General features: G+C 38.3%; 1 protein-coding gene across 1 annotated transcript in view; it reads left to right on the top strand.

The window, feature by feature from the left end:
* Positions 1-349: 349 nt before the first annotated feature.
* The window catches only part of cmn (calymmin), a 42,812-nt gene continuing 21,710 nt past the window's right edge, over positions 350-21,451 (top strand). The window contains exons 1-12 of the mRNA XM_037544276.1: positions 350-422; positions 4,940-4,996; positions 5,854-5,898; positions 8,075-8,146; positions 11,601-11,639; positions 11,925-11,978; positions 14,531-14,581; positions 14,732-14,779; positions 15,625-15,681; positions 15,817-15,858; positions 16,215-16,289; positions 19,339-19,383. Of these exons, the coding sequence (XP_037400173.1) occupies positions 350-422; positions 4,940-4,996; positions 5,854-5,898; positions 8,075-8,146; positions 11,601-11,639; positions 11,925-11,978; positions 14,531-14,581; positions 14,732-14,779; positions 15,625-15,681; positions 15,817-15,858; positions 16,215-16,289; positions 19,339-19,383 (658 nt within the window). The remainder of the gene's footprint in view (positions 423-4,939; positions 4,997-5,853; positions 5,899-8,074; positions 8,147-11,600; positions 11,640-11,924; positions 11,979-14,530; positions 14,582-14,731; positions 14,780-15,624; positions 15,682-15,816; positions 15,859-16,214; positions 16,290-19,338; positions 19,384-21,451) is intronic.

Here is a 21,451-nt window from a genome sequence, read left to right as displayed (position 1 = left end):
AATATGACATTAAATAAATGAAATAATATTATAATATATAATAATAAATAATATTAATAATAATTATTATAAATACTAATCATTTTCTTTATATCTCGGTACTTCTTGATTATTTGAGAACTGTAAAGAACCAGAATCATATAGCACATTTATCTGTAATTAATTGTTGCTGTATTACTGAATTCGTTGATCTGAGCTGTTTGAGCAGTTGTGTCCGTGTGTCCAGGCTCAGAGAGGAGGAGGTGCTTGGGGGCAGCGCAGCTTTATAAAGGAGCAGAGAAGGCAGAGTGCGTCCACTCTCAGAGCAGCTGGATCTTCATCTCTGCTTTTCTGACCTTCGGTGTCCACCATGCCAGGACGGACACTTCTCAGGATGGCGCTGGTGCTCTGGTTGGCCAGGCTGACGCTCCAGGGGGGCACAAGTAGGTCCCACAGAGAGAGAGAGAGAGAGAGAAAGAGAGAGAGAGAGAGAGAATTGTATCATGATTCACTGAATTGGGTCTTACAACCCATTCTTCAGCATGCTAGAAGTGAATGGGAGCGCTGTACTGTATATTAATATTTACATTTTCTGCATAAATCAATCTTTGAGATGGAAGCAAGTCATTCAGAGTGTTTTCATATGAAATGGTTCATTATAGCAAAGACCAACTTAACAATGTCTTTACAGTGGTGGTGATGGGAACCAGGGGTCGCCATGACTACAACGCAACTATAGCCATTTCATTTACCATTCAAAACCACCAGTGAACCCACACAGGTCTTCTGAGATGTGGTCTTATGGAAATGTTGATGATGGTTGTAAATTTGGAAAAGTTTTCTATGGATTCGATTACATGCACCTCTCCACCAGAAATGGATTTAAAAATCGTACTTTTAGTCCAAAACTTCCTCAAAACTATCATAAAACACTGTCTCAGGCATCGGACAGTGCATTCATAATCATTACATCTAGTAATCTTTGGACACCAGGTTCCTATCACCACCACTGTGAACAATTCCTACGTTTCTTCAGAAGGAAGAATTTCACACCAAACCACTCTGAGTGACTTTGTTTGTATTATAATAATAGAACTTTGCAGAAATTTAGAATTTCCCTTTAAAAGAAGAAGGACAATAGTGGAAAAGTTTGTTCTAGTCTATGAGCCGGCTTTTGAAGGCATCCTTAATCAGACATGTTTTGTCTCATTTTGTGCTCGCTCTGTTGCAGTTAGTGCCACTGAAATAGTTCTCTTTGAAACATGCCAGATGTTTGTCTGCCCTGCTTGATGACCGTCTGGTTCTTCTAGACTTCAAGGACTTTAATGTTTTATAATATCATCAGTTGTAATTCTATATTGTGTAGATGGCATTAAACAGGCACTTTTTGAGATGTAAACAGAGTCATTCAGAGCGGTTTGGTGTGAAACTTACCAAGTCAGATTTGTTCACAGTGGTGGTGATAGGAACCAGACGTCCACCTCTAAAAACTCCCTCACAGAAAGTTCCTGCAAGAAATGGTTAGATATGTCCTGATTAATGTCTGACACACTGTTGTTTATGATAATTTTGTAATAAATTTTTGGCTTAAACTGTGTTTTACTCAACTTACTTTAATACATTCAGGGTGTTGTGAGGCAAAATAGTCCCCGAAGAAAACTTACTTTTTCAGATTTACCACTATTTTACCAGCTTTAGCATTCCACATAAAAACTCAGAAGACACGTGTAGCTTCACTGGTAGTTTTGGATTGTAGATAAAATAGTTACATCTATGTTGTAGTCATGGCAACCCCTGATTCCTATCACCACTGCTATAAAGACATCTCAGCTGGTCGGTTTCTCTACAATGAAGTATTTTACTCCAAATCAGTCCGAATGGCTGTGTTTACAGCCTGAATCAAATGTGCTCATAAACTAACTGTTGCACCATCTCTCTTCAGTTATGCTGCTACATGACTGACATGTCGTCTCAAGGGCTTCATACTGTGGGCAGCTTAACTCATTACTCAGTCAATGTGGTTAAAGGGAAATGTGGTTCAGTGGATGAGGTGTAAACGCAGTCATTCAGAGCGGTTTGGTGTTAAATACTTCACTATAGAGAACTGACCAGGTCAGATGTCTTTACAGTGGTGGTGATAGGAACCAGGGTGATGATGGTAAAACAGTGTTAAAGAAAAAGGTTTTTTGGGTGCTATTTTGCCGTACATGAAGCTCTCTGACAGGCATAACGTTTTAGGCCAAAACCTTCTCAAAACAATTATAAAACAGTGTTTTAGACATCAGGCAGTGAATTCATAACCATTTCATGTAGGAACTTTCTGTGATGGAGCTTTTAGAGGTGGACGTCTGGTTCCTATCATCACCACTGTGAACAGTTCTGACTCAGTAAGTTTCTCTAAAACAAAACGTTTCACACCAAACCACTCTGAACGACTCTGTTTATGATTTTAATTATGTAGAAATTTGGGAAAATTCATGCAATTCCCCTTTATCTTTCAAAGTAAAGGATTCTCTCTAGTCCTGTTTGTCAACTACATCTGGTCTCCACCCAGTGGTTTGCTGTGACCAATGCTGTGCATAGACCAATGTAGATCAAGCCTAGGCCTGGGATTCTCCTTATAGGACCAACTTTCTGGCCATGGATTAAGCCAGTTTTGGACTAAGCTGGTCACCACTGAAAAACCATCACTTATGTCTCTGTTTAAAATAGAACTTCACCCATTTTTTCAAAATTTCTGGATGATTGACCCTCTACTGTATGTCTTATGAGAGCAAAAAATATAGATATTCAATTCACTTTTGTTGCATAAAATGGACCTGAATATTAAATATCAAAACGTTAAAAAAAGTATGTGTGTAGGGGTCATTTTGGAACATGTTGACTGTGATATAGAGCCGTGTTCCCTGAAGTGGCTTGTGGCTGGTCAAATCCATTCCTTGTCACACAGTGTTGCCTTTAGGCAATAAACATATTTCTGCAAATTCTCATAACAAAAAAAAATATATTGAATTTTAAAAAAGAGTATCCACTAACAGACAGAATGCTTTTTGTTTACATACTCAAACTCTTCCCTTTATTGTTAACCCTGTCATTGTCTTTAAATATGGATAATGTTATTGCAAAGTGAGGAAAATGCATTTGTTGCCCTGAGGCAACATTGTGCAATAGAGGGTTAAATGGTTTGAGTGTCTGGAGTCGTCCAGAGTGGTTTTGTATGAAAGAGTCAGAATTGTTCACACTGCTGGTTATAGGAACCAGACATCCACCTCAATGGTTACAAATACTCTGTCTTTTCCGAGGCACTGTTTTATGAAAGTTTTGAGGAAAGTTTTTTGCTAAAACATATTTTAAAGAACATGCTAAATTAATTTTTTACGTCGTTATGACTATTTTACTATCATTAACATAATATATAAAAACTCAGAAGGCTTGTGTAGGCTAACTGGTGGTTATGGATAGTAAATAAAATGTCTATATTTGTGTTGTAGACATGGATACTCCTGGTTTCACCACCACTGTAAGAACTAATGGCTGAATTGTGCAGAAATTTCAAAAAAATTGCTGGATGTCCTCTTTAACTCAGAATATACGAATCTGTCTTGAAGATTGAGAGTACGACAAGAGCGCTTGTGTGGAATTTGCCCCAGTGAAGTGTCATTGAAGAGACAATGAAGTTCAGACATTTGCTGGCAAATTTGTTCAGTATTAGAAAAATTACAAACCACTCATTGGTCAGTGCTCATGCTGGACTGGACAGAAAGGTCTATCGCCCCGAAACGCCTTCTGTCTGACGGCTCAGGACGTCGCCTTGACTTTAAAACTTTCATGGCAGTTTGTGAAACAAGAGCTTCTTCCATGTCTTTCTTTGCTGAAGGTCTCCCAATGCCAAATCAAAGAGAGGCAGTCTTAGGTGGCAGTGCTCATCTGAATTTGACATTCAGCTGTGAAAACGGGATTTTATCACATGTACACAGTCGCTCCATTGATGGGCCTTCTCTCCACTGTCTCAATGAATCTGCCCTTTTCTTTTTTTCCAAGCACAGCAGGCGTTTGGGCAGCAGCCACTGCAGCTCAGCAGTTTCAGCTCTTTATTATAAACCAATTAAATGACACATGGAGGCTTTCATTAAACAGACTAGTCCTGGACAGCCAGTGTAAAACCAGCAGTCTAAAAAGCTCTTGTTATGGATAGTGGTCGACTGTTTTAGTCTTACACCTTGGCTAAAGTTGTTATCCTGGTTTTAGTCTAACTGAGCTAGTCTTAAAATACAACCATGATTTTTATCTAGTGATGTGCAGTAATATGCAGAAAAATTATGATGTTTCATTGATTTTCCAATTGAACATTTATTTGACGCTTTCTACAGAGAACAAATAGTCGCTTTCCAATAAAAACCATTTATCACCATTTGTTGATTATTAGTTTTCTACAACATTTCAACACACCAGCTGTCCTTTATGTTGTGTAAAAATTTCATGCTGATTGGAACAATAGAAATGCTCTAAAATCACTTGGAACAAAATCTCTCTACATTGACTTACATTGATTTTTAAAATGACAACATAAATAGAAAATTACAACATATTGTTTATCAATAACTTCTGAAAAAACTTGAAATGTTGAGGAAAACATTGAAAAACACAATTTTAATTTAAATTTAAATCAAAATAATAATTAAAAAATTTTAAAAATAGATTTATGTTTATACAATGACAAAAATGAGTCAGTATTATAACTTTTGTCTTCAGTCTTCACTGTAGACTTAAATTGTCTTGGTTTTTGGTGTGTTTCTTTTTAGGGTATCAGACAGCCAACGGTGGAGTGGGTCGAATGTTAATGCAGTCTAAAGGTAACATTGTTCTCACTGTGGAAACATAAAACATTGGTTTAAAATGAATAGATATGAAAGAAAGCTGTTATAATTGTACTTATGACTATTTCGTCTTTTTGGATCAGGATATGGTCTCGGTCCTCAGGCTGCCAATGGGTACTCACCCAAATTCAAAGGTAAAGGTGAGGAGGATCAAAACTCAGCCACCTTCTTCATCTGTCCTGAACACACAGTCATGTAAAAAATGTTTTATTGATTTTCTAAGTGAAAATCAGTGAACACATCCTCTGCAAGCTTAATTTTTTATTTTTGCAAATTTTAGTGCAAAATTACTGTTTATTAGCTGCATTTAATGTATTGGAAAAAGGTTATGGCACATTTAAAATTCTATCATTTTTTTTCCTTTATTAAACTCACTAAATAAATAGAAACTGTGTACTAAATTTAAATTTCTAGAGGATGTATTAAATTATTTTCACTTAGAAAATCAACACAACTGGTTTTTGGGTTTTTTCAACTAATTTTAACAGGGATGATGAAACATTTTCATATGACTGTATACAATATTAGGTCTGTTTTGCATATCAGTTATTGGCAAAAAAATGTATTTAGTTAATATTTTAAAAATTTACTTAAATATAAAAAATACAATAGCATGCAGTAAAGATTTGTGAAATATTACTTATTTATTGGATACATATTCAATTATTTTTATTACTGCTCTGATGCAATATATAATTTTATTTGGAAGGCCTGTTTTAGGAAAATGTTTTGTACTTTCTAATGTTGGGAAAGTTTACTATTTATACATTTTTAAGATTGAGTTTGTAAGCATGCAGGAGATTTATAACAACAAATAACACATTTGATAAAATAATTTTCCTTTTTTAAAAAAAAAACAAAACAGGTTATGGTGCTCAACCTCCCCCATCCAATGGGAATGGAGCAGTGCCCAATGGTGAGTATCATTGTAGCCATTCAAAAGTCAATAATGATGATACTCAAGAATCTAAATCCAATTCTTTTGAATTTGTTTAAGGTCAAGGTGCCACACAACTCGCTGGAAATGGTGGCAAATCCAATGGTAACATTTACATTTTTGTATTTCCTGCTTGAATTTATATGCATGAGAAAAAATGATATAAACTGAAACAAAATATACTGTGTGCACAATTATTAGGCAAGTCTTATGTTTGAGGATTATTTTTATTAATGACCAACTACAGTGCGCTCGGTTAATCCAAAATGTTAATAAACCTCAAAAATGAATGTTTAAGAAAGTAAAAGTGAAGTTTTGGCTTTCTAAGGAGAATATCTATATGTGCAAAATTATTGGGCAACTATAATGGTGCAGAATTATTACGCAGCTAAATGAAAAACATTTTCCCATCTCACTTTTTTATTTTCATCTGTTCAAGTGAGAATTATAAACAAACAACTCAAAGCTTTCCAATGATCCAATGAACATTTCTGATATATATAAAAAAAAAATTAGTGACCAATATAGCCACCCTACTTTTCAATAACAGTGATAAGCCTTCCGTTCATGGAGTCTGTCAGTTTCTTGATCTGTTGACAATCAACTTTTTGTGCAGCAGCAACCACAGCCTCCCAGACCCTGTTCAGAGAGGTGTCCTGTTTTCCTTCACTGTAAATCTCCCGTTTAAGAATTGCCCACAAGTTCTCAGTTGGGTTCAGGTCAGGTGAGGAAGGGGGGCCACGTCATAAGTTTTTTATCTTTAATGCCTTTACTGGTGAGCCATGCAGAGGAGTACTTGGATGCATGTGATGGAGCATTGTCCTGCATAAAAATCATTGTCTTTTTGAAAGATGCAGGTTCTTCCTGTATCACTGCTTAAAGAAAGTGTCTTCTAAAAACTGGCAGTAGGCTTGGGAGTTGATTTTGAGCCCATCTTCAACATGAAAAGGTCCAACCAGCTCATCTTTAATAATACCAGCCCATACCAGTACCCCACCTCCACCTTGCTGGCGTCTGACTCGAAGTGGAGCTCTGTCCCGTTACTGATCCAGCCACGGGCCCATCCTTCTGGTCCGTCAAGAGTCACTCTCATTTAATCAGTCCATAAAACCTTTGAAAAATCTGTCTTCAGATTCTGTTTGGACCAGTCTAGACACTTCAGCTTATGTGTCTTGTTCAGTGGTGGTCGGGTTTCAGCCTTCCTTACCTTGGCCATGTCTCTGAGCGCTGAACATCTGAACAACTCCAGATAGGTTGCAGTTCTGGAATATGACAGAACTGGAAGATAATGGGTTCCTGGTAGCTTCACGCTTGATTCTTCTCAAATCCTTGGCAGTTGATTTGCGTCTTTTTTTCTCAACACGTTTCTTGCGACCCTGTTGACTATTTGCAACAAAACGTTTGATGGTTCTGTGATCAAGCCCCAATATCTTACCAATTTCAAGAGTTCTGCATCCCTCTGAGAGACTTTTGGAAATGTTTTACTTTTCAGAGTCAGTTCAATCTCTTTTTTGGCCCATTTTGCCTAAAGAAAAAAAGCTGCCTAATAATTATGCACACCTTGATATAGGGTGTTGACCTCCTTAGGCCACACCCTCCCTCATTACACAGATACACATCACCTGCTATGCTTAAATCCATTAAGCAATCAAGTTTATCCAGCTTGGAGTTAGAAAATATGCCTAAAAATGATAATATGGTCAAAATACTCACTTGCCTAATATGTGCACACAGTGTACATTACAAAAATATTTTATATAGGTGACATCAGAATTCTTATTCTTAGTGCTTAAATAATATAAACAAAATACTGTATCTGTTGTACATCCAGTTCATATCATAATGTTTGTCAAAATGTTATATTTTAAATATAAAATTAATTTCTGTTTTTCTTTCTGCAAATATCTGAATATACAATAGTACGCAAAAGTTTGAAATTACATGTGTTGATTTTCTAAGTGAAAAGAAGTGAACACATTATCTACAGAGACACACTTACATATGACATTGTTCTGCAATATTTAGCACCACATTGGGGGGAAAAATAAACATAAATTAAAAAAATGTGCCATATCTTTTGCACAGGCCACATTTTGTATTAAATTATGTTAAATTCAGCAAATAAACAGTGACTGTGTGTCAAAATATGCAGAAGTGTGTCTCTGCAGAAGATCAGAAGTGCTCACTTGTTTTCAACAAAACATCATTTGAACAGAGGCCCCCAATTTTTTGGATGCAACTGTAAAATAAAATACTTTTTTTTGTAAAATATATTTATCAGGTGCTGACAAAATGCTTCTGAAAGGCTATGGAGCTGCTTCTACTGCTCTAGGAAATGGGGCCAAGCCAAATGGTTAGTATATTACCATGAGTAGATATATACACTATATAAGATAAGATAAGATAAGATAAGATAAGATAAGATAAGATAAGATAAGACAAGGCTTTATTGTCATTCGCATCACATGTGGTACATGGGGTGGAACGAAATAATGTACTCAAGGTCCCAGTTAACTCCCAAAAGTAATAATAAACAATAAATAGTAAGGTGCAAATAACAGCAGCATGAAACACAGCACCATAAGTACGAGGTAGGAGGTGCACATCTTAATACTGGTAATGTATAAAGTGACATGTATAAAGTGAAATGTGTAGGGGTGATATAGTGGAGGCACTGATTCAGTACAGCAGCAGAGATAAATAAGTGGACATTAAATAAGATAAATAAGTGGACAAGTGCCATTGCAATGATGTCTAATTGGAATTTAAGAGTCTTACTGCTTTAGGGCAGAAGCTGTTTCTCAGTCTGGTTGTTTTACTCTTAATGCTCCGCAACCTCCTACCTGAGGGGAGCGGGACAAAAAGTGTGCTGGATGAGTGGGGTCCTTCATGATGCCAGTGGCCCTTTTCCTGTTTTCCTGCATCTGGAGGTGTAAATGTCCATGGTGGTGGGAAGACTCCAACAGTCCTATGTGCAGCCTTCACCACCCTCTGCAGAGCTTTCCTTTCTGCCGCAGAGCAGCTTCCGTGCCACACGGTGATGCTGGAGCACAGAACGCTCTCCACCACACATCTGTAAAAAGAGGTGAGGACTGAGCTCCCGAGTCCAGCATGCCTCAGCCTTCTGAGGAAGTAGAGGCGCTGATGGCCTTCCTGATCAGGCTGGAAGTGTTATTACTCCAAGTAAGATTTACACTTAGTACACTTAGGTGTACACCCAAGTACCTGTAGCTGGAGACCACTTCCACTGCAAATCCTCCAATGTGTGTGGTGGGGACGGCAGTGGTTGATTTACAATATGACAGCCATGATGGATGGCTGAGCAGTCATATGTGAGCAGTGTAAACAGGAGGGGGCTCAGCACACACTCCTGAGAGGAGCCGGTGCTGAGGATGATAGTGGAGGAGGAGATGTTGTGGTTCCTCACAGACTGCGCCCTGTTAGCCAGGAAGTCCAGGACCCAATTACAGAGAAAGGTGCTCAGTCCAAGTGTATGGAGTTTGTAAGCCAGGGTCTGGGGAATCATGGTGTTAAAGGCAGATGTGAAATCCACAACGAGCATATGGACATAAGAGTCCTTACTCTCCAGGTGGTTGAGGGCAGTGTGGACCACAGAGGAGATGGCATCCTCTGTGGATCAGTTTTTCCGGTACGTGTACTGGTGTGGATCCCCAGTGACGTTAATGTTGGCTTTGATGTGGGTCATAACCAGTCTTTCAATTCACTTTGTGACTATCGGGGTGAGGGCTACTGGCTGATAGACATTCGGTCCTGTCACTGTCACATATACTGTACTGTGCTAATATTTTTATTTTAGCATAGAAAAAAGATGAACATAAACAGTTTACAAATACATATAACCAGTTAAGTTCATCTGAATTTCACATGAAGAAGTTAATGAACTTTGTGAGCTTGCATTGCATTCTTGATATTCTACTATTACTTCACAGGTTATGTACCGTTGCCAGGTAGAGTTGTTTCTGAATAGTTATTTTTCTTTTCTTTTCAAATGTTGTGCTGATATAATACTACTACCACTAATAATCATCATAATAATGATAATAATAGTCTGTGACTTCATTAATACTCTCTTTGAAAAGCAACAGGAGCTTGGGCAAAGATCTACATAAATTATTTAAAGTAATTTTATAAAACGGATAGTTCTGGTCCTAAAATGTGACCGGCTGAGCCGTGTTCAAAGTTGTTGTTACATCCACAATATATGCACACTTATGACCAGCTCACAACAACTGAACTCTGTATCACTGCACCACATCACAAAAAAACCCTTGCGCTGTTAAGAGAATAATCTTTGACCCTTGTGCTGCTCACATAGACCACTGATGATATTAATGAAGTAAGACCCCATTTTTTGTTTAAACTGAGGGGCTGGCGTCTTATGTTCTTAACTAGAACTGGTCAGCAAGCTAAGAGGCTAAGAGACAACAGCCTAAATGGTGTGGCTCTTCCCTCTGTGTTCTTATCTCTTCTGAAAATACATGTTCACCACAGCCATTTCCATTCTCTTTGCAAAATCTACAACCATCTGACCTTCCACATTTCTGTCTTTCACACCATACATACCCAGCACCTCTTCATCCCCTCTGTTCCCTTCACCAACATGTCCATTGAAGTCTGCACCAATCACCAATCTCTCTTCTCTAGGGACACCATCTACCACTTCATCCATCTTACTCCAAAATTCCTCTTTCTCCTCTAACTGACAACCAACCTGTAGTGCATATAAACTGACCACATTCAAAATCACACCATCAACCTCTTCAACTTCAGGCTCATGATCCTGTCTGACACTCTCTTTACATCCAGAACACTTTTCACAAGCTGTTCCTTTAGGATTATCCCTACTCCATTTCTCTTCGTCACTACACCATGATAGAACAGTTTGAATCCACCTCCAATGTTCCTGGTCTTGCTTCCTTTCCATCTGGTCTCCTGAACATACAGAATATCTACCTTCCTTCTCTCCATCATATCTGCAAGCTCTCTGTCTTTACCAGTCATTGTCCCTATGTTCAGAGTCCCTACTCTAACCTCCACACTCCTGCCTTTCCTTCACTCTCGCTGCCTTCTAACCCGCCTTCCTCCTCTCCTCTTTGATGGTCTTCGACCTACAGTAGTCCAATTTCCACCAGCACCCTGCTGGTCAACAGCACCGGAGGCGGTCGTTGTTAACCCGGGCCTCAACCGATCCGGTATGGCAATCATATTTGTGATCCGCATGATAGTTTTGGCACAAGTTTTACGTCGGATGCCCTTCCTGACGCAACCCTCACCATTTATCTGGGCTTGGGACCGGCACCAGAAGTACACAAAGTACACCCCTAATGGCTGGTTTGCATAGAATATTAATTAATAATGATTTTATATATATAATTGTGATTTTCTGGATGTTAGTGTATTTGTGTCTGTTTGTTTAACCATTTCCAAGCCTCTCCTCGAGGAAGCCCAGTATTATATGTAGTTAAAAAGCAGCTCCTGGTTTGACCAATCAGTGCTTCAGTAAATTGTGCTCATGATGTCATTGATGATATTAACAAGTCTCTGTGGCGGCTGTGAAGGTGTCAAGGAAAAATATGGACTCAAGAAATTCTTGTTACTTTTTATTGTTTTTATGTTTATTTGAATTATGAATACGACTTTATTCTAATGTATATTGTGATAAACTCACTGCTGAGTTAAACTGTTTAAAAATTTGTTTAGATGCCTAAAACTTTCACACAGTACTGCATAGACTGTGTGTTTGTATGAGTGTGTTCATAACGTTATAATTGCAATTTCATTTCCAGGTGGCCGTGCGCCTCCAGCTGCAGTCAAAGGAAATGGAGGTAAATGAGGAAAATGATTTAATCTAGAAATTTTCCACCTGTAAAGTCATCAGTCTAACTTTGGTAACTGATGTTAACAGGTTATGGTGCTGCACTCGGTGGACAGGCTGCCAAACCCAATGGTGAATTGAGATTTTCAGCAGTTATTCAGCAAATTATTAAAAATGTTAATTTGTGAGGAAATATGACATAACATTTCAGTTGAACTCCATTCAGACAAACTGGTTACTGGGCAGAATTGTGTGTGTGAACTGGATCATTCTTATGCTTACCTTCATATTACAGGGGGCTACGGGTCCAAGCCAAGTAAGCCTGGATACGGACAGCGGCCTTCTTATGGTATGCTGGGTAATTTACTGGGAATAGTCTCTGACCTCTACTTCTGAACATTAATCATCGGTGTACATTTATATGAATCTACAATGGATCTACTCATCAGCGATGAGTGTTTGTAAATGACGTGTGAGTGCGAAGAACCTTTTAAATCCATAAGGAACCTTCACATAATGTATTTTTTCTTCACCAATTTAATGGTTCTTCCTCAAACCTTCATATTATGTTAGGATAGTTCTAACCAACTGTTGAAATTTTCTTTAGAGAACCAAAAATGACATGACGTAAAGAATGGAGCTAAAAATGAAAGCATCCTAAATGTAGTTCACCCACTTTCACTTTCCACTATTTCACTTCAAGTCAAGTCAAGACGCTTTTATTGTCATTCCATCTATGCACAAGTACACAGTGGAGTGAAAGTACGTTCCACCAAGGAACAACACTGTGCAACATGGAACAAATTGCACAGTACAAAGTGCAAACTTTCACTGGATTTGTCTTAGGTGGAAGCTAAAACCTGCACATATTGTGTTTTGGATGCTGGTATTCTTCTCAACTAGCATGACCATACTGGGTGACCAGCTAAATCAGCACAAGATTATTCATTGAATTCATGCTGGTCTAGCAAGGCAACATTAGTGCTCTGACACACTCTCAATTAAACAAATAATACCAATAATACTGGTAAATAAAGCATTTTATTTGCGGTGATCCTGACATTATATTTAAAATAATGTAGAGGTGACAGAGTCATTAGCCAAGATTGGCTTTCCATCAGTAAAGTAACTGGTGTGATTGACAGCAGTGGGGTGACTTGTGTGCAGCCGCAGAGCAGTTAGCAAGCTAACCAACTCACCACATGCAGTGAAAACGCAGAAGTGAACATGTTTACCTCAGATATACTCACCATAGAATAGTACAAACTGGTCTGCAGTGGTGGATGAAGTACACAAACCATATAGTTGAGTTAAAGTAGAGACACCCAAGGTAAAATATTACTCCAGTAAAAGTAGAAGTTCCTCCCTTTAGACCTCCACTTGAGTAAAAGTACTAAAGTATTTACCTTCAAATGTACTTAAGAATCGAAAAGTACTAAAAGATTAATTATGACTCTAATGTCCTGTTATCATTTTTATAACAAGACTCGCTTCATGAACTCATTTTAGGTGAAAATCCTCCAGTGTCTCTCTTGGTAAACCAGTCTTTTAATAGAACGTCATTAATTACTGACGCTGACGTCTATTAAAATGATCATAAGCACAAAACACTGAAGGTAAACAGTTTCCATCAGGGAGAACCGAGTGGCTCTGAAATCACTTTTTACACACAAGCAAAGTTTCAGTTTCAGATTTATTTACAACTTAGTTCCAAGTTTAAGAAAATCTGGCTTTAAACTCAGGATCACAAATGAGCTCCTTTACTATGTTGATCTGTAGGCCTCTGTTCATAAACATAAACCAGCCCAAACTAATTTACTATAAAATGAAATGGTGTTTGTATAAATTCAGTAAAAAGCCGCGTCAGTCTCGACTGCATATGTGGACATATTTCTATATTGTGCTCTATTTACACAAAGTTAGGTTAGTTCATCATTTATGTTGAACAGACTCTCCCAAAATTTTACACTGCTTTGCTGATGTTGAACCATGTGCTGCACTGGGTTGGTATGACCAACAGGTCAAAACCAGCTCTAACCAAAGTGACCGCTGTGCCCTGATTGGTGTTCTTGCTTTGCGCGTCTTTCGTTTTGACATGTTACATTTTTATACATACAGAAACCAAAAGGAACGACAGATTTCTCAAAATGTAGTGGAGGAAAAAGTCAGATATTAGACTTTGAAATGTAGTGGAGTGAAAGTAAAACGACGCCCAGAATGGAGAAACTTCAGTACAGATACACAAAAAAATACTAGTACAGGAACTAATTACATTTACTTAGTTGCTGTCCACCACTGCTAGTCTGTTGCTAACTAATTGTAGATAACTGCTGTGGTTAGCAGCAGCGGAGCGACTGTGTGTAGCTGCGGTTAGCTATGGAGCTAACACAACAGTTAGCAAACTAGCAAACATGTCTATTACAAACAGTCAAATCGCGAAAGTAAAGATAATACAAAGTAATATAGTCTACCAACTGACTGTGTATCAGACAGTCTGCTTTAACATGTTTATTTTTAATCGGTGGGGAAGAAGTGCTAAAAAGGTGCTAAACACTGCTAAAATTAGTGCCTCCTCCTTCAGTGCTATGAAGGGTCACTTCCTCATGCCAGTACTGGCATTGGTTGAGGATGTAAATGTAAAAGCGTTTACCAGAAAATTGCTTGTGAAAAGTGTTCACCCTGAAAACTGTGACGCAAAATTGAAATTAATGTAATTTTGGCAAGCGCTGGTTTGACTGGGCCTTAACATGTAATGACTTAGGAACTGAGTGAAGCATTGAGTCACTACTGTGTCAAAAATAATAGTAAAGTACACAATAACTTACAAAGTAAACTGTTAACTGCTGGTTTTGATTGTGACCTTTGATCATAACTTTATTAATTTCTCAAACTCTGTTCTAGGTGGAATTGGAGTAGGCATGGGGCCTCAGCTGGCTGCCAAACAGAGAGGAGGTCAGTCAGTCAGTCCCTTTATACATTAAACAGTAACAGACTCCTGGGTAACTGTACTTCACTGTACCTCACTGTACTTCACTGTACCTCACTGTACTTCACTGTACCTCATGTTCATAACACATGAAAATATTGCTCTTTTAACTGTAGGCTATGGTAATAACAACGGCTATGGCTACAAAGCTCATTCCTTCAAAGGTGGGTTTATGAAAATATATTCATAATTAATGTCATCTTTTTAATTGTTATGTTAATCAGTGATAGGTTGTACACCATATATTGAAACTATACAGTAAATGTTTTTTTAGACTTTATATTATATTTTTGTCTTATATAATTGTAGATATCATATTTTTATGACAAGAAAAAATATTAAATGATAAATAATATTACTGTAATTCATTATTTAGTAATAATAGATGTAATTAATGAGAGTCCACTTATTTGCCTTAAGCTTTGATCACCACTTTTGCAATATGAGGCATTGTGGGCGTCTGTGGACATTCACTCTGGATATAATTTTTTATTATGATTTTATTATAACTTAATTCTAGATATTAATTTTATTGTAAAGTCCTTATGGAGACTAATTTTATCATCAATCTAGATATCTTCATTTTGAGTGATAATTTTTTTATAACTTCATTTTATAACTTCATTCATTATTCTGCATATTTATTTTATTACATCTCCATTCTCTATATACTTTATATTATAAATACATGATTTACAAGTTTGTTAATAACTTCACTCTGGGTGTTAATTTTCATTCTTGATCATATTTTTATGGTTAATGTATTCTGGATATTAACTGTATTTTAACTTTATTCTTGATATTACTTTTATTATAGCTTAATTTTTGAATTCCACAGGTTTCTCACTTATTTTAGAATCTACTTCGTCATTCAGGCTGCATCTAAAATTTCTCAGTTATACATTTAACTGTAATGACACTGTGTTTATAATATTAACAAACAGTTATTCAAAACTTTTGAGTGTCAGTGTATACAATGCACATGTATTTTTAATATTTGTGTCTCCAGGTTATGGAAAAGGTCAGGGTGGTCAGGCTGCCTATCCACAAGCTGGAGCCAGTTTAGGTAAGACTGATTACATTTGGTTTTCCTCTGGCTTCTTATACTGAGGTTAAAAGAAGACACTACTTTATATTTCAGTTAGCAAAGCCTTTATTATGGAGTTGCTGTGAAATCTTGGGACACTGTTTTACTTCGCAGGTGGAGGTGGATTCTCAAACGGAGCAAAAGCTACCAAGCCAGGTAAAGCCTCACTTTCAGTTTGCATTTTTATTTGTGGTTTAAAAAAACAGCATTCTTATATAGTCAGGTTCATAGCTATAGTGAGGTGTATATATATATATATATATATATATATATATATATATAGACACAGAGGCTCTATATGAAAAATGGCCATAATTCCCAAACAGTATATGCAATATTTTTGTTAATTCCTTTGAATTAAATCCAAAATTCTACACTTCAATCACATCTTGACTGCTTAATTTCTATTCCAATGTGGTGGTGCACAGAGGCAAAATGAAAACGAGCCCTTGTCCAAATACTTACACACCTGAATTCATCTTAGCATTAAAAATGGTACATATATATTCCAGGCTTTGGAACTGGATCTGCAGGGCAGAATGGGCAAGGAGCCAACCCCTATGTTAATTCTACTTCAAATTCAGTTGGTATTGGAAATGTGAAATGATGCACTAGCATTTATGTATGTATTTCTCTGTATGTAATGTATGTTAATGTTTCTTTTTTATCAAATTTTAGAAAAAAATCAGTGGCCTAACAACACCTTAGCAACCACCTAAGTTGGCATAGCACTAGCCTAGTAACGTCTTAGCAACCACCTGGGATACCATAGCATTGGCCTAGTAACACCTTAGCAACCACCTAAGATGGCATAGCAATGGCCTAAAACACCTTAGTAACCACATGGGGATACCATAGCAACAGCCTAGTAACACATTAGCAACCACCTGGGATACTATAGCAATGGACTAGTAACACCTTAGCAATTACCTAAGATGGCATAACAATGGCCTAACAACACCTTAGCAACCACCTGGGATACCATAGCAATGGCTTGGTGGTGCCTCAGTGACTCACTGGCTTTAAACCCAGCAGTTTGGTAGCGTAATGTGATACCTAGCTAACTGGAATTGGCCATGGCTGAACTGCGTTAAATTGCAAAAATCAAACAAAATCAAATGTATGGTTTATATATTACTAAGGATCTGCACATCAATCCATTATTAAAATAGGTAGATGGCAGTTTAGTAATTATTCAGTATCATTTTTCAGGGTATGGAACTCCTACAGGAGGCAAAGGGCCTAAACCAGGTAAATAACTCTCTACTTTAAACTCAGCTTGACTTATTTAGCACCACACACACTGTCTTCATTTCAGTATATATGTCTTCACTCACCAGCTGATATCTATCTTATCAGGATATGGTGGATATCCTAATGCGAGAGGTGTTAAGGGAACCAAAGCAGGTAAATGGCTTCTATTCATTCTCTACTCCCTTGAAAAGAGTAGTGATGGTTAAACTGCTACGTAACATCAGTGGTGAACGAAGTACACAAACCATGTAGTTGAGTTATAGTAGAGACACCCAAGGTAAAATATTACTCCAGTAAAAGAAGAAGTTTCCACTTGAGTAAAAGTACTAAAGTATTTGCCTTCAAATGTACTTAAGTATCAAAAGTAAAAGTACTAAAAGAGTAATTATGGCTCGAATGTCCTGTTATCATTTTTATAACAAGACTCACTTCATGAACTCATTTCAGGTGAAAGTCCTCCAGCGTCTCTCTTGGTAAACCAGTCTTTTAATAGAACGTCATTAATTAGTGACGCTGACGTCTATTAAAATGATCATAAGCACAAAACACTGAAGGCAGACAGTTTCCATCAGGGAGAACCGAGTGACTCTGAAATCACTTTTAGAAACAATCAAAGATTCAATTTAAGATTTATTTACAACTTATTTCCAAGTTTAAGTTTAATAAAAACTGGCTTTAAACTCAGGATCACAAATGAGTTTCCTTTACTATATTGATCTGTAGGTCTCTGTTCATAAACATAAACCAGCCCAAACTAATTTACTATAAAATGAAATGGTGTTTGTATAAAGCTGCGTCAGTCACGACTGCATATGTGGACATATTTCCATATTGTGCTCTATTTACACAAAGTTAGGTTAGTTTCATCATTTATGTTGAATAGACTCTCCTGAAATTTTATGCTGCAGCGCTGACGTTGAACCGTGTGCTGCACTGTTTTCATACACATATAAACCAAAAGGAACAACAGATTTCTCAAAATCTAGTGGAGGGAAAAGTCAGATATTACACTTTGAAATGTAGTGGAGTGAAAGTAAAAATTCACCCAAAATGGAAAAACTTCAGTACAGATACACGAAAAAACTACTTAAGTACAGAAACTAATTACATTTACTTATTTACCGCCCACCACTGCATAACATTGACATAACCGTGCCATAAACATATCATGACAGATGTTGTCATGACAGGTTTTTTTTTTGTATCATGTAACAGTTTCATGTTACCATTTTTGTTAATTATCATGGCCTGGTTAATTGCTACAATGTTTGATGTCTTGACATCTAAATGCGCAACAAAAATGAATGTGACATGACTTCATACATTATGACATTTGTCATAGCAATTATTGGTAATGGTAACATGACACTAAACAAAAACTGTCATGTTTATTACATCATAATTTTAACGGTGTGAAGCAGGATTCAACTAAAGTGTTAGCTAGAGATGTAGCAAAAACGTCTTGGCCAAAACCAAAATAAAATTAATTAAAATATGTGGGATGTGCCTACACAGTGAAAAAAATCTGTAAAAACCCTAAAAATTGTCTGGCAGACACATTTATTCATGAACAGCAAAATAATATTTTCTTTCTTAAAATCTGTAAAATTTCAGTCATTTTATTTTTTAGAAATACTAACTTTTATTGTAACTCAATAAAATTAGTGTCGTTCTTCTGACAGTTTTTCTGCTCAGTTTTTTACCACACCAATAACAGTAACTGCAATTAAAATAAACACTAGCATCTGTGAAATAAAGCTCATAATTTTTGTGAATTCACATTCTGTTTCTGTAAATTGACAACAGCAGTGTCAAAATACTGTATATACATAAAAAAACAGGTTACGACCATTAAATTTCACAGCACTTTGACAGTGGAAATACATAACACTGTACGCAGTCCAATATCCAAGTTATCCATCCAAGGCAATGAACTCCAGAATTGTTTTAGTTCCTTTGGACTTTTGCTGTCATTTTTAAAATTTTTCTTCTTTATTTAAAAAATCTTAGCTACTGATGGCATTAGAGTGCAAGGAGGCACTTTCCCATTCCCAGCTTCTGTTGTTTTGCTATGTTCTGCATATCTAGCATGATGTTTTGCATATCAAGGGCTATCAAACCTGTAATTAAATACAAGGTGTACCTCATAAAAATCATAAAATCTTTCGATTTTTGACTATTTTTAGCCAAAAATTTTCAGTGGCCAAAATTTCCCTTTCTTTCTGTTATTATTATTGCCAGGTTATGGTGGTTATGGAGCCAGACCCAATGGTAAATATAGATTTTACTTTTACACATTTGCTTCAAAACTACATGCTTATAATGCCGAGTAGGCAGGTCTGATGGACATCTAATTTGGTCTTTACTTGCTGACTCTCACAGGGCTTGGAACTTATCCTACTGCAGGAGCTAAAGGGCCTAAACCAGGTAAACATGCTGTCTTTGTTGAAGGATTGCAGTCAGAGTTTGTATAGATCAGTAAAGCTGATAAATGGCCAACACTGTAGGGCAATGTTTATTAGACTACAATGTTTATTAGACTGCAGCTACATAAGTTTGTCATGACGGCTGACATCATCATCATCATCATCCATCCATCCATCCCCAACTGCTTATCCGAGTCCACTGAGGCGTTCCCAAGACAGCCGAGAGATATAATCTCTCCAACGTGTCCTGGGTCTTCCCCGGGGTCTCCTCCCCATTGGACATGTCTGGAACACCTCCCTAGAGAGGCGCCCAGAGGTCACTCTTACCAGATACTCAAACCACCTCAACTGGCTTCTCTCAACGTGGAGGAGCAGCAGCTCTACTCCAAGCCTCTCCCGAATCGCTGATCTTTTCACCCTATGCCTATCTATATAGCCCGGTGACCCTGCGGAGAAAGCTCATTTTGGCCGCTTGTATCCACAATCTCGTTCTTTCGGTCACTACCCAAAGCTCGTGACCATAGGTGAGAGTCGGAATGTAGATTGACCAGTAAATTGACAGTTTCGCCTTCTGGCTCAGCTCTCTCTTCACCATGGCGGACTGGTATAGGGTCCGCATTACTGCAGATGCTGTACCAATCCGTCTGTCAACCTCTCGCTCCATCCTTCCTTTAATCATGAACAAAATCCCAAGATACTTAAACTCCTCCACTTGGGGCAAGAATTCACTCCTGACCTGGACAGAGCATTCCAGCCATTTCCGACTGAGGACCATGGTCTCAGATTTAGAGGTGTTGATTTTCAACCCAGCCGCTTCACACTCAGCTGCAAACTGGTCCAGAGAGAGCTGGAGGTCCCGGTCTGATGATGCCAACAGGACCACAACATCAGCAAAAAACAGACATGAAATCCTGAGGCCACCATACTGGACACCCTCCGCCACTTGGCTGTTCCGAGAAATCTCCAGGACCCTGGTGAGGATAAAAAGCTGGTCCAGTGTTCCACAACCTTTTCCTCTTGTAGCTGAGATTCAACTATTGGTTGGACTCTTTTCTCCAGTACCCCTGCATAGACCTTAACGTGTAGTCTGAGAAGTGTGATCCCCTGATAGTTGGAACACGTCCTCCGGTTCCCTTTCTTAAAAAGCGGGACCACCACCCCGGTCTGCCATTCCAGGGGGACCACCCCAGATGCCTACGTGATGTTGCAGAGGCGTGTCAGCCAAGAAAGCCCTACAACATCCAGAGCCCTCAGGAATTCAAGGCGGATCTCATCCACCCCCGGTGCCTGTCGATAGTCTTTCTCCATGGCCTCATCAAACTCCTCCCACACCCAAGTTTTTGCCTCAGCAACCACTTGACAGCTCCACTCCTCTCTTCATCTCTTGGGTGTCCAAAACACATGGTTGCAAATCTGATGACACAACTACGAAGTTGATCAGCGAATTGCGGCCTGAGGTGTCCTGATGCCATGTGTACTTATGCACACCTTTGTGTTTGAACATGGTGTTTGTTATGGACAGACTGTGGTGAGCACAGAACTCCAATAACAAAACACCACTCGGGTTCAGATCAGGTAGGCCGTTCCTCCCAATCATGCCCTTCCAGGTCTCACTGTCATTGCCCACATGAGCATTGAAGGAAGACAATAGAGTCCCCACAAGGGGCACTTTCCAGTATCCCCTCCAGGGTCTCCAAGAAGGCCAGGTACTCCGAACTGCCATTCGGTGCATAAGCACAGACAACAGTCAGAGCCTGCGCCCCGACCTGAAGGCGCAGGGAAACAACCCTCTCGTCCACCGGAGAATACCCCAACATACAAGCACTGAGCCCACTCCTGCCCGATGCCTCTCACCCTGGACAACTACAGAATGGAATATAGTCCAACCCCTCTCAAGAGAGTCTGTTCCAGAGCCCCTGCCATGTGTTGAGGTGAGCCCAACTATATCTAGTTGGTATCTCTCAGCCTCATACACTAGCTCGGACTCTTCGGCCGCCACCCAATCCACATTGAACCGGACCTTTCCCACGGGTGGTGGGTCCATGGGAGAGTGGTCCCATGTAGCTCTT

This window comes from Pygocentrus nattereri, chromosome 13, assembly GCF_015220715.1.
Source record: "Pygocentrus nattereri isolate fPygNat1 chromosome 13, fPygNat1.pri, whole genome shotgun sequence".
In the NCBI taxonomy this organism is placed as follows: domain Eukaryota; kingdom Metazoa; phylum Chordata; class Actinopteri; order Characiformes; family Serrasalmidae; genus Pygocentrus; species Pygocentrus nattereri.
Note: the sequence above shows the minus strand (reverse complement) of the source record. Positions and strands in the feature narration are given on the sequence as shown.